Source organism: Falco peregrinus, chromosome Z (genome assembly GCF_023634155.1).
Source record: "Falco peregrinus isolate bFalPer1 chromosome Z, bFalPer1.pri, whole genome shotgun sequence".
Lineage (NCBI taxonomy): Eukaryota > Metazoa > Chordata > Aves > Falconiformes > Falconidae > Falco > Falco peregrinus.
In genome coordinates, this window is record NC_073739.1 from 48088506 (window position 1) to 48102984 (window position 14479).

At 39.5% G+C, this 14479-nt stretch overlaps 1 protein-coding gene across 2 annotated transcripts in view; it reads right to left on the reverse strand.

Moving 5' to 3' along the window:
• Positions 1–2709: 2709 nt before the first annotated feature.
• FOCAD (focadhesin) overlaps positions 2710–14479 on the reverse strand; it is a 121562-nt gene continuing 109792 nt past the window's right edge. For both annotated transcript variants that reach the window (XM_055790331.1, XM_055790330.1), the window contains exons 38-45: positions 12805–12920; positions 11289–11549; positions 10567–10656; positions 9212–9389; positions 7687–7784; positions 6579–6830; positions 4819–4894; positions 2710–3335 (exon numbers count right to left, since the gene is read on the reverse strand). In XM_055790331.1, the coding sequence (XP_055646306.1) occupies positions 3262–3335; positions 4819–4894; positions 6579–6830; positions 7687–7784; positions 9212–9389; positions 10567–10656; positions 11289–11549; positions 12805–12920 (1145 nt within the window). In that variant the 3' untranslated portion in view covers positions 2710–3261. The remainder of the gene's footprint in view (positions 3336–4818; positions 4895–6578; positions 6831–7686; positions 7785–9211; positions 9390–10566; positions 10657–11288; positions 11550–12804; positions 12921–14479) is intronic.

Here is a 14479-nt window from a genome sequence, read left to right on the forward strand (position 1 = left end):
CAGCATTTGCATTTGTGAAATTTCATGCCATTAATCCTTGCTCAATGTTCCAGTCTATTCAGATCCCTCTGCAAGGTCTCTTGTCCCTCAAGACAGTCAGCAGCACTTCCCAGCTGACTATCATTGACAAATTTACTAATGGTGCGTTCAACTCCTGGATCCAGACAGTTGATACATGTATTGGACAGAACTGTTCAATCCCTAGAACGGAACCCTGAGGAACAGCACTGGTGACCGGTCACCAGCCAGACGGAGCCCCATCCACTGCAGCCCTCTGAGCCCTGGCATTCAGCCAGTTCCTCACCCAGTGCACCGTGAACCTGCTCATCTCGCAGTGGGACAGCTTGTCCAGAGGGTGCTGTGAGGGACAGCATTAAAAGCCTCACTAAAATCCAGAAAAACTACATCCACCACTTTCCCTTCACCCACTGGGTGGGTGATCTTGTTGTAGAAGGGTATCAAATTAGTTAAACACGATATTCCCTTTGTGAACCCGTGTTGACTGTGCCTGATGACTGCACTGTCCTTTAAATGCCCTTCAGTAGCTCCCAGTATGATCTTCTCCCTAGTTTCTCCCAGGTAATGAGGTTAGACTAACCTCATTCCCTTATGCCCTTCCAGTAAACCAGAAAAAGGCTGGGCTAGCTCCCAGTCAGCAGGGACCTCCCCAGACTCTCAAGACCTTTGGCAGATGATCGAGAGAGGCCCTGCTGTAACATTCACTACCTCCTTCAGTACTCTGGGATAATTCCCATCCGGCCTCACAGACTTACAAAGATCCAACTGATAGAGCTGGTCATTTACAGTTTCAATGTCCACAAATGGCAAGTCAGTGCTCCTATATGTCCTCCAACTCAGAGGACCCGTCAGCCCAAGGCCTGTCAGTATTATTAAAGACAGACACAAATAAAAGCATTAAATGCCTCTGCCTTTTCTTCATTCCTATTTGTCAGGTGACCATCTTCAACAGGTATTGGTCCAGTATTTTCCTTAGACCTCCTCTTGCTCTTAAAAAGAATTTTTTGTTATCTGACCCAACACTGTCCCAGTTTCAACTCTAGCTGACCTTTGGCTACACGTGCAAACCGCAGCTCTTTAATCTTCCTGCAAAGGCTGACCTTGCTTCCAGAGATCATAGAATTTCTTCTCTGCCTGAGTTCCAAGAGGAGTTCCCTGCTCAGCCAAGCTAGTCTTCTGACCTGCTTGCTTGACTTTTGGCACAAAGGGATTGCCTACTCCTGTGCTTCTAAAAGGTGGTTCTTTAAAAACTGACCAGCTCTCATGGACCCCCAAAGCAGATTCCCAGCCGACATTGCTAACTAGCATCCTGAGCAGCTTAAAGTTTGTCCTCTTGAAATCCAGGGTAGCAACTCTGCTGACTTTTCTCACTACACCAAAAAATTTAAACTTAACTACTTCATGATCACTGTGGCCAAGACCTACCAACACATCTCCCATGAGACCTCTTTTTATAAACAAGTCTAGGAGGGCATCTTTTCTAGTTAGTTCACTGAGTACATGTGACAAGAAATTATCTTCAACATACTTCTCGAATTTCCCAGACTTGCTTATCACAGTGGTCTGGTATTCCCGTTGAAATCTCCTATGAAGGACAAGGGCTACCAATCCAGAGCTTTCTCCTAATTGCCTGTAACACCAACGCTGTCATTGTGGCTGAATGAGTAACAGTAGATATCCACATTTCCTTTGTTTTCAACTCCTTTAATCCTCACACAGTGGATCAGCCCTAACTGTAAGGGCTGCACAGTCAAATTTTTCCTCCAAATACAGTGTAACTCCTGCACCTCACCTTCCCTGCTTATCTCTCCTGAACAGCCTACAGCCCTGTGTCCCAGCAGTCCAGCCGTGGACTCATTCCACCAAGTCTTGCCAACATCAATGACACCACAGCTCTGGGAGCTGACCAATGTTTCCAGTTCACACTGTTTCTCACGCTGTGTGCATTGGTGTACATGCACTTCAGATACGCTCCTAAACCCTCAGTGCTCCCCTAGCTTCGTTAGCACTGCCACCCTCAGGCAGCGCTATGCCAGCTCTTGGATTACCTTTTCTACTGTGTATCAGTGTAATTTAATTTAGATGTTTACATACTGCTCCACAATGCAAACTAAAACACAGCATGTGGGCATTACCCAGAGATTCCCTTTGAAAAAAGACAAACTTTTAGTCTGAATTAAAATGCTGATACACACGCAAAAAGATGTGTAAAAGTCTAAGTCTAAGAATTCCTCCATTGGGGTGTAGTTTCTAGATGCAGTGTGATAACGTTTCATGTAAGCTGGTCAAAATCAACAACGCTGTCACTAGTACTGCTCTGAAAGACATTAGGGATCAGTGCCCAAGCAATTATATTCTGTTAATTTTTGTCTCTACTCTAGCGAGGAGGATTGCTAAACCAAAGCCCCTTTTAACGTCTGTCTTAGCAAGACCGCAAAGTGGAAGTGTTCTCTATTCCTTCAGAAAGAGAAGATTATTAAATAAGGAAAATGTTGGGGGCTAATCTATTTAAGATGGCAAAGGTCGAAAAGAATTGCTGTATTGTCCCTTTTGCCTAGAGGCAGGGAAAAACTATCCTTACATGAAAAAGAGGATAAAGGAGACAAGAACAGTTTTAAGTGGAAAGAAAACTGCAACTGTCCCGGAGCTGAGGACATTGCAGCCATTAGAATAATTGAGTTATTTCAATCATCATGATAAAAGCCATTGCAAAATTGACAAGCATACCACCCCTTTCAGAAACCCTGCTCACATTATATACCTTCAACGTGTTTTCACTACTGCACAACAGCATTGCGTTATTACTAAAAAAGGTTGATCAGTTAAAAACTAAAAGCTCGTTCATACATCTGTTACACTAAAGCATACTTTAGTAAATAGGCTACATCCAAACAAATTTTGCAAAGTTTTTTTTTCACCCATTCTTAAAAAGCTTACATGAGTTAAAGGAATATTTCACTCCAGCTTTTGAGGCTTCCAGGTGTCACTAAAGGAACTCAACTGAAAGAACTAAATGTGTATTTCTCATTTAGTTTCAGCTCAGTGCAAACCATGCTAGGCAGCTTGTGAAAGAACACCACTCCCATCAATGAAAAATAAAATGCTGTTTTTCATTTTACAGATCTTCTCATAAGCCTTCTGATAAGAAACCTCTTTGAAATTGGTCTTCTTGATGCCTGAGTGTTAATATTAGGCTTTTCAAGTATGAACAGTTTTCTTCATTGAGTAAGATACGGCATGCAGCTACCATCCATAAGCTTTAGTCCACACTGCTTTCTTCTTGAACTCTGCCAGAGATCTCAAGGCCAGAAGTGTAACTGTAAAGACAAGGAGAAATGACATGAATTTGTGCAGTCCAGACTGGAAAGGATGTGAAAGTCTTCTTCCTAGTCATTTAGCTATATACATGTATACATTCAGTTCTCCTTTTACTAACTCTTTTTATGAATTTTTCACTTCCTAGCCTGGGAGTGCCTGATACTACTTCTGCTGTTCATAACATACACTAGTCTCTACACGGAAATGGGATGTTGTACTAGGCCTTTCATCTGCTTTATGGTATGTCTCCCACAGAAATCCTATCACATCTGCTAACTAGACCATCACTTTGAAGTGACATATATCAACCAACGCTGCAGGAAGTTTGAATTCAGTGAGCAATGATGCAAGAGACAGGAGGCACAGGAAAGGTCAGAAGCACGAAGTACAATGTTTCGAGTCCTCTCTGCAATTCACTGATTGGAAATGCAATCCACTGATTGCTTAATTCAATTTGAAAGCATCATGCATTTAGGCAAAACCCAGTAATCAAACCAGTCACCTTCTAGTCATCCAGAAGCAAATTTTGTGTTCTACTATTTAAAATAAAAAAAACAAGGGAAAGTTCCAGGGAAACAATGACTTATCTCATTCAGGGCATACTGAGGATATAGTGTATATCAGGACCCTCTGATGTACAGAGGAGAGACTCCAACAGCCCTTAGCATTGTTTCTGGTGGAGTTCCACAGAGTTCCACAACATGGGAATTTTGAAATTTATCAGAGACTAAAGACTGCAGGCCCTCCAAAAAAGGCTAAATATTCTACTGATACAAAAAACTTCGTATTTCAAGAAGTCATGTTTAGGTCCAACAAATCAAGTGATTCAAGAGAAGTGCTTTGTGTTAATGGAAGGAAGCACAAGCACACTCAGTTTGCTTGAGAATATTTGTGGTGTCCTCTTTAAAATGACTTGCACAGATCGCATTCACAATCCTACGTATCTAGGTGAGCAATAGGGTGCATGCTAGGGCCACATACCACTACCGTAATTCAAAATATCATGTACTTCCCATATTTCTTTTCATACATATTTTCAGCAACCGTCATTCCTCTACCCTCTTGTCAGACCACATTACTAGGCTGTCACTATCTGTCTTCAATCCCTTCCCTACAGTTCAGTCTTCAGTTGCACCTGAATAAATTGTTATGTGATTCTAGTACTGGAGGGTGTCCAAATAGGATGTTGCATTTTATTTGTAAGGGTAACTTCAAAAATAATTGGCAGATTATCATTGAAATACACTTGTAGGACCAGATGTACCTTTAGGTACTTCGGGTCTTCAGCAACACACCATAAGTTAGCAGATGAGACAGCAAATACTAAGAAGGTGTTCTTACCTGTAAAGGTTTCCTTAAAGACAAAATGTAGCTCTCCTACATATACTAACAGTACAGATTCATCTCAGTCCTTTCAACAACTAGATTTTGATCAGTACTGACAGTTATGGAAAAACAAGGAACCCATTAAAAATATCATACCTTTCAGCAGGTCTGCAGAAGATTTTGATAATGCTTCCTTAGGACTTTCCATCATACTGACCAGCCAGTCAACAAACTAAACATAGAAATACAAAGGAAAATCTGAATTAAAAGAGCCTCCGTATCAGAATGCCACAAATCCTTTTCAGCTTGACAGGTAACATCTGACTGCTGTTAAACGCATAGTTATCTAGTCAGAGGCAGTGGCGCATCAAGCTTCTGCCCAAGCTATCCAAGCGCCCTACAGTACATCTCACTGTCAGAGCAATTTCTCTCACAGCTGGATCTGAAACTCCCCTTGCTCACTACCTCAATAATCCTTTGTAACAAAGAAGGCACAGTAAGTAAATAGCTTCCCTCTGTCTTGTCTGTTCATGCCTTTAATTTACTAATACAATTCTTTCTTATCAGTCACTTGCCCAAATGTTTTACTGCAAATCCTTCAGAACTCCTACTGCCTTTGTCCCTCTTTTTGACCTCCCCCATTTTTCACTGTTTCCTAGCAGCACAGGGTGCCTGGAGGACAATGTGGTATTTCAAACTTAACCAGGATGATTTTCAGGGCATACCCTTAATTTCTTCCCTAAAGCCTAATTAGGCATTTGCTGCGACGGACAGGCGGGATGCAGCTTGATGCAAGCAAATGTTGATTTATTGTACAGAAGCATGAGTTTATATACACTTTCAGAAGCTGCACGTTTTAAACAGATTGGTCCTTGAAGCTGCACTTTTTAAACAGATTGGTCCTTGAAGCTGCACTTTTTAAACAGATTGGTCCTTGAAGCTGCACTTTTTAAACAGATTGGTCCTTGAAGCTGCACTTTTTAAACAGATTGGTCCTTGAAGCTGCACTTTTTAAACAGATTGGTCCTTGAAGCTAAGCATTGCATACTAGGCAATCCCCGATTGGTGGTTAACTACCATCAATTAACAGCAAGGTGTTACCTTTCCTGGGGCCATCCTTGGCACCATCCGTCCCCCACTCCCCTATGCTCTCTCAGCATGACTCATCATGTTAATTGTTGAGTCTATTCACACTCCTTGTCCTCCCAGGGTTCGTGACCTACAAGCTCGAGCACATTCCCCTCAGCTAACTGATTGCCAGCATGGTCCTAATTTACAGCCCGCTCCTGCAGGCATTTGCATATTAAAAGCCCACTCCTGCATTCCTCCCACATTCTGAATTCTGACTTCAGAGGTAACTCTGAGCATAGGGGTGTACAGGAACCAGTCCTTAACAGATTCTGGTTTGCACAAAACAGCTAACTATTAAGCTACAGGTTTATAATAGTACTTCCACATATCTCAACCACAAGCAACCCACCATAGGCTTATCAAATTAGGCACAATTTTCCACACTTATTTTCAACTTGAAAACATTACTTGAAAATAAATGACACACTACAAGCTACACAGAATACCTTCGATTTCCCTAAACTGCCACTGTGCTGATGTTCAACCAGAGGATCTGTCTTTCGGTGTTTTAGAAGACTGACTTGCTACCAGCACCTGCCAGCTCTCCTCTCCTAGCTGTACCTTCTTAACACTTTGACTCCTAACACTGCAGTTCTCTTTGCAACTCTCACATTGTACTTGAGAAACTACATTCATACCTGATTACAAATAAAGAAACCCAAGATCACAAGTCAGATGCAATAGATATAGAGCAAATAACTGCTCCACCTAAGACTTCAGATAATTACTAAAAATGGGGTGCTTTCTGACTCTTGGAAAATGTGCACCACTACGTGTAATTTTACCTTCTGTGATTCTTCTTTCCAAGGCTCTTTAGCCAGCAAAAGGGAAATGCTGCTTGGAAGGAGAGTGAGAGTCTCTTGCACAGCAAGCTTGTCAGCAGGGTCATTGCCAATGTGATCTTCAGATAATTCCGGCGATATTGTTTGGTTCTTCCATGGTGACCAGTTAGCACTGAGGCCAAGCAGTAATGGTGCACCATGGTCAGCCCAGGCCACTACAGAAGCTGCAAACAGCCACAGTAGGAAATCTATGTACTAAACAGGAAAAAGGTAAAAATACACTTAATTAAATGAATAATACAGAAGGAGGGGAAAAACAACTAAAAAAAAAAAGAAAAATCCAGATCGTGGCTTTCTCTTCAAAACAATCATCTGAAAATTCAGCTAACATTCGAAGTGCAAGAACTGAAAATATATTCTTTTATGCTCTGAGGCAGCATAAGCCTTTTTTTAAACTCCACATCCAACTAAATTGTCTACAGAAAGAAAAGCAAAACAACACTCTTCTAAAATCATCCTTTAGATTAAGGCTGATCCACATTTCATTTAAAATGGGGATATAGCTTCTTTACAGCAAGCTGAGTGTTGAGGGAAATTAGAGATGGTTCACCCTTGTGGTGCTACAAGTGGTTGGGAAATACTGCAGCAATATAATGAATGCCTTTCTGATCTGAGCAGTAGTGTATTTTATGTCCTCAACCAGACTTAAACAGGTGAGTTTAAGTTCATAACAATGAACAATACCAGTTTCCTAAAACTGTCCAAACCCTCTTAGAAACAGCACCTGCACAGTTTTGACCTGCTTAGACAGTTTTACTGGTGAATTCATTTTTTTCTTCTAATTGTTCTAAATACAGTACATCTGAATCAATGATTTCCTTTAATTACTTTTAGCTTCTATCATAATTTAAACATCATGGTTATATTAAAGTAAGAGTTTTAAATACACATACATTCACAAAAGTTGAGAAGAATTTCCCTATGGAAGTAAGATGACAATATTCTAAAATACGAAAGCATGAGGAATAATACTTATTGCTGAAGAAGAATGTGAAATACATCAAAACCTCCTTTTTTCCTGAAAGCTACAAATTATTTTCATAGCATGTACCTCTTTAAGGTCAACTTTTTCTAAGGGTGTTGACTTGTATGCTAAATTTTTGATGTAGCCCATCAGGTTTAGCAGCCAGTCCATTCTTTTCAGCACTCCTAGAAGAAGAACATTGACTCACATAAAATACTAGAATGTGCCATTTTTAATTAAAAAGCAAGCACAGGCAAATCACTATAGCAACAAAACACTGACTGTGGAAGGACGATGCTTACCAATACTACTATCACATTTGATTCACGGTTGCCACTGACAGAAGGCATATAGGCTTTTAAACAGTATGGAAGCTTCTTATAATGCAAGCAACACAATGAACACACAGGAAAAGAAATGTTGACTGAAAGTTATGTCACTTCATGGCAGCCTGCAGGTCTCACTAACCCAGTCTGCATATATGACTGCTACAGAATCCTAAAGCCTTCTTGAAGTTTTTGCCCCAGTACTTCATCTAAGTCCAGCACTGATATATATCACTGCATGATGGATGAGCAAGAATGTGGGGAGTGCTGTGAAAATCATCCTACGGTGCAGAGAGGATCACTGAAATACAGTCAAGGCATGCAAACAGAATCAGCCCTCAACCCAAGGATGGAACACATTTCATTGATTCAGATTCTGCTGTCCAAAATATGTTCTACTGCCCACAAACCAATAAACATCTTCACCTTCAAGACTATGTCACTTCATACGCTATCATTTGCTTTTAATCTTTAGATGTGCCTCCTTTCATGTGGCCTCCCCTTTTATCCAAAATAGTCTCACTTCACTCATTCAAAACTCACTACTGTTTGAAGCTCTTCAGGCACAGCTGGCAGCTAAGGCATCAAGAAATACAACACTCTGAAGTTGTTTTGTGAACATTGGCAGCCAAAGATCCTTCCTCCTCTATCTTCCTGTGCGATTCTGCTACTTCTCTTGACATCAGCTCCAGTGCTTTATCAAAAACCCTTCGCTGAGCCAGCCCAACTCATTAACCCACCAGGTAACTATTTGGTATGGTTATGAAGAGGCAGAAGGGCAATTCATTTCCTGTGTTAATTCAGTGCAAGGACCTCAGAAAAGCAAGCTATCTCCTTGGTTCAACCAGCCTCATGGGAACACGACCCTACCTACCGTGTCACATATCAGTAAGTCCAAGTCAGATACTAGATTTGAAGGTTAGCAGAGTTGCACTGTTACTGGCCTGTGATGTGCTATGTACATTTCTAAAACTACCTTACACTGAAAGTCTAAAAAGACTAGGAGATACAGATCTAATCAAAACTCTGGTCTGTAAACCACCTGACTGAGATAAATGACTTGTAGCTGATCCACAGAAACATAAAGAATTGGATAAAAATGTAAAATTAATGTTTGATAGAAATTTTTGAAGAGCAGAAACATTCTGAAGATTGAGTAGTTTCTAATATAGAAAAATTTGGAAGCACTTGGCTTAAACAGTCTTAAAATTATTTTAAAAGAATCCACGTAGATTCATCAATACCTGTTGACTTTGTTGTTGATTATTCTTTAAGCCTGGCCTTACCTGTGTTTTCGTGGCTCACAATACGAGCATGATAGAAACTATGCAAGAGCATCCACAAAATACTTTCTTTCTGGTGATATCCTGCCACAGTATTAATCACATCACTGAAGTTCATCAGAGGCAGTCTGCCTTGAGAAATTAAATACACTTTCGTGAATGTGACCTTCTCTATGTTGTTCTGCAAATGCAATTAAAAAACATATTAAATTAAAACATACATTTCTTGTGGGAACAGTAGATGCTGCATTCCTTTTTTTATAAAAGAAGGGGAGAAATTATTTGATTATCTGGCAGGCTGATTTTCCTTTGAAACAAATTATGAAACAGATGACTGTACATATTACTTTCATTTTACATGCTTATAAACAGTCCAGTGAAGGGCAACTCAGTACAGATTGACTGATTTCATGTTGCTTTAAATTTTACATTCCCCTTTAAACTGAAATTACCCAGCTTGACAGTTCTGGAGACTAAGTCTTCTTGCAAGAGAGATTCAATGCAGTGACAAAAAAAAAAGGTTTTCTTAAATGGCATTTTCCAGCGTGGAAATAAGAACTCAACTGATGGAAGGAAATGACAGTTCAGCCTCCCTAACTTATCTAAACACTTGACTCTCTAGTGAATCTGCTTGTACACAGAACAACGTGGTTTTATGTCACAGACGTTTGTTCATAATAACCTGATCTGAAACCCCTAAGTCCTTCCAGACAGGTCATTTCCTTAGCATTTCAGCTGCTAAGAATTCCACGGCTAATTGATTCCACTGGCGAGCCAGAAGCTGCAAGCTTTCTATTCCATTGTCATCCTTAGCCATCTTGTCCACCAGGAAACGTTCTGAATGTGAATGCAAATACAGCACTAAGTCAAGAATGAAAGGTGGTTCAGAGTATTTCACATTTTTAACAGAAGTGAGGATCCACCAGTTCAAGCACAGATGGTCATTGGGATGCACTCACGCTCTGTTTCAAGTAAGTGGTTATGCTAACCTAAGAGGACTATGGTCTGCTGTTTGCATCATTGGTCTGGGATTCAGAAGATCTAACACCACTCCTGTTCTGCTAACAGACCCCTGCCTGCTTGAACTCAAACAAGCTACTTAAGACTCTCCATGTCAAAGCTCCCAGGTGAAATAATCATTATTTCAGCTGCCTTGAGAAAACTCTGGATATGGGGTCTTATCACTTTTCTTTCTCTCTGCTGCCTGAAAATTAGAGCCAGAACACTCTTAACTTGCATGGCAGATAAAACAATTGATGCTCCCAATGAGCTAAAACACGTTGGTGACAAGAAAAACAGTAAGACATGCTTGTTTCATGGGATTTTGTGAAAAAAGACCAGAAGTGAAACATCATTACCTTAGAGATCTGGACAATGCGATCAATCTCTGAATCAGCCATTTCTGAGATACAATTTCCTACATCAATATACATCTCCAGTTCACCTCTCTGGAAACAGAAAAGTAAATGTGTGTTTAGATGTATACTTCCAGGTTTCTTCAGAATTAAAACTGGTAAGTCCAGGAATTTTGTTAATGATCATGATGAATATTTAATCTAGTCTCTAGCCTCATCTTAGTTATTCTATTTTAGAAATTCTGTATTTGCTGGGGACTTCAATGTACTTAATTAATTAAGGAATAATGGTATATGAAAACTTTCAGACAGCTTATTTTTGATGGAAAAGTACCTTTTCTTGGAGATGCTTTCTGTAGCTAGATAGTTTATTTAAATCACTGTGAGAAGCTGAATCCTCTGTGGGGGAAACCCCCCCATCCTTCTGATTGTTCTCTGCTTCTGTTTCAATAACATTTATTTCAGTACTAATACTGTGTTCTTCCATTACCAAATCATTTATGAGGGAAAAGTGTACATTAAACTGGTTTCACAACTTAGTCATTTTCTGAAGAATATCTGAAAATAACTCAAATTGAAATTACAGAAGCATCTTAACTACTATCAGTAAAAATTTTACATCTACTTCATGTTTCAAATCTGATAGGTCAGTGCAAAAAGATGGGACTTACCATCAGTAAAAATGTCCAGCTACAATGCTCATACACATCATACTTATTCCTTACCTGAACCTCATTCGGTAGAAGCTCAAATATTTTCTCCACAGCCTGGCACAGAAAGCTCCAGCAGTACTGGGCAGGGTCTGGAAGTTTCATTGCCTGCAAGAGCCCCCGTAAAACACACTGGCAAATTTCTGGGGTTTTTGTGCGGTTCTTCACTTCAAATTGTTGTATCAGAAACACTTCTGTAAAAAACTGTAGTTTGTCTTCTGCAACATGTTTCATCCACAGGGGCAGGGACATGAAAAGATACTTCTGGGTTTTCATCTGAAAAGCAAAAAATTTTGCTTAGTTTCAGATTTTAGCTCTTCAGACCTTCAACTGTTGTTATAAATGATATTATTATAAAATACTTTTATAAAAAAGTCGTTCAAACATCACATAAGAAATCACTCAAGGTCAGAAATACTTCTCAATTCTTCTACCCTCTTTTGACGAATTGCTTGCATTAAAAGCAATGTTAATTAAAACGGTTCAATTAAATTGGCGTTAAAACCAGTTCAAACATGTCAATATTCTATTTTCCTTAAAAACTGAGGGACTTTCTTTCAATGAGCCCTAGATATTGTGTCTCTGTACTGACAGGACAATTGTCATTTCCCCATATGGTGCGCACTGTATTTCTACATAAAGCATACTGACTGACGACACAGCCAAGGATACAAGCATGGTACTCCTAGCACCACTAACATCGCTAGCTAGTGAGGAAGAATCAGTAACTACTTTGAAGGAATCCAAAGCTTACGCACCCTGTGGTTGAGCTCATTTTGTGACCTCAAACCCCCACTTCAGTGAGAAACTTGTTCTCAGAAATAAAATCTTAACTAAAATTTTTCTTTTTTTGGTACCTTACCAATTATGCACCTTAAAATTGTGTATCTGTGAAGACTAACAAATTCAGAATTACAAGACAAAAAAATACCCCTTGAAGAACTGGAAAAGATCACAGATATCCACAATGGATTTTCTGAGAATTGTCAGGAACCAGCTCCTCAACTTGTCTAAGCTGACAGAACTGCACAGTCAAGTGCACTGTGGGATTCAGGGAGTTTTACATAATGTATCACGGAGTCCATATTGTACCTCTGTAAGAAGAACTCCACTGGACTGGAGGATAAGCCCAAATCTGATTATACTATACGTTAGTCTATTGACTATCTACAGAATTAAGGCAAGGTTTTCAAGAAGTAACATGTCACTAGATCAAGAGACATTGCTGCAAGAAGCAGGCAAACTTTTGGACAGATCGGTTGGGCTTGGTTCTAAGATTATCAGCTGGTATAATAAAAGATACTTTTTCTCCCTACATGCCATCCTTCTTACACCTCTAAGTTATTAGAGATATAGCATGAAACAAGAGAGAGGGAAAAGGTCTTAACCAATTTAAGCAACACCAACATAGCAGTTCTTGTTTGCCTTGAATTTCAGCAATCCTTTTCTGTTGAGATATCCTAAGCATCATCACTGAGGAACCTTGTGGGAAAGAGGTGATGAGGTCCCACAAATTTTCTGACATACGTACACTGACAGTGTAGACAAGGGGCGGTGCCACCCACATCCCCAAAAGCACTGCTGCATTTTGAGATGACTGCGCCTGTGTCACAGCCAATTGAAGGCAGAGATGTTTTACCTCATCACCTAAAGCAAAAGAAAACAAACAAAAATTATGAAGAAATCATTGTCACTTTGAATTTGTTCTCAACTCATAAAATTAAGGAGGGTTATTGTTCTACTAGAGCATGGCATTAAAATTTGCTTTTCTAGAGATGCTGCATGAAGCTTTTAACACATACATGTTAGAAGTCTTCACATATCATGCACTTTCAGCAAGAAATCTCAGGATTTGTCTAAGTTCATTTCAATTCACTCAAGAATAAAAACATGGGAATAGTAAGAAAAGTAATAAATAAAAAACTCATTGCCAAATAAAGAGAAGATTTAATCTGCAGAAGGAGAAATGAGTCAATATTCCTTCTTGCTACATGTAGAAGTAATAAGCATTTGTTCACATGTTTCTACTCTTCCATGTATCCCATGTTCATACAGTATGTCACAGAACAGAGACCAGTCACTCTTATTGCTGTGGGTGCTTGCTTGCAGCAGTCTCCAGGTTAACATGTGGCAAGACCTTACTGTGCATAGAGATATAATGGTTACAACATCTCCTTACTGGTTTCTCTTTAAAGCCTCCTTAAATGACTGTTACAGTCTGTTTCTTAATAGAGTAACCAGTCATAAATATGTTGAAGAGGTACTTTGAGCAATGGCATGGCTTCCACATAGCTCATGATTGCTACAGCAATATCAGGACAAACAATTTAAGTATTATACTAGCATCTGACCCATTAGAAAACACATTACTGGGAAACGTCAGCAAAAAACTTAAGAGTGCTTTGCATGTTAAAATGTTCCTTCAGTAATGAAAGTGAGAATCTACATAGCATGACTTTTATAAAGTTCACTAACATCAGTGTATGAACAAAGCAAAGATTTAAGAGTCTACAATCAGGCCCCTTGAATTAAAATATCTTATACGAGAAGCTAAGTCATTTGCAAGTCTCTGAAAGGGTGAAATTCTAACAGGAAACTTTGGTAACCAATTAAAAAATTCTCTCACTAGCTTGGACTGCTAAGACACAGATTATGATTTGCCTATGGCACTTGACTTCGGAGCACTATTGAATAGCTGGTACAACTTCAATCATGTTATATGGTTTCTGCTCAACCATGCTGCAATAAACCTTGTAAGATGGGAAAGCAATCTGTTGTCTTCAATATGCTTACAGTGAAACATTTAGAGTTCATAAAAACAGTCATGAATTCTCAGAAAGGGTTACAGTGATCTAAAGAATCTCAGAGAACTGAGCACACAGTCTAATTTTCATAAAAGTATTAATGCTATAGCTGTTCCAGAAAAAGTGTGTTAGAGTGTCACATTTCTAGGTGGACTGTTAGGTGGACATAATACAACTGTTCTGCATCATACTTTCTAGTACAACATGAATACTGCTCGTTAGCATACAGCAAGACCTATTTTTGTATGTATGTATATATAATCTAGAGAAGAGTGTGCAACTTCCACAACACTACAGAGGGACAGTCAAGACAAATTATCTATAAAAGTAGAGACTACGATGCTGTCAATGAAAATATAGCCACAAAATCAATGTACTGTTTCCTCTGGAATTCCCCTGATT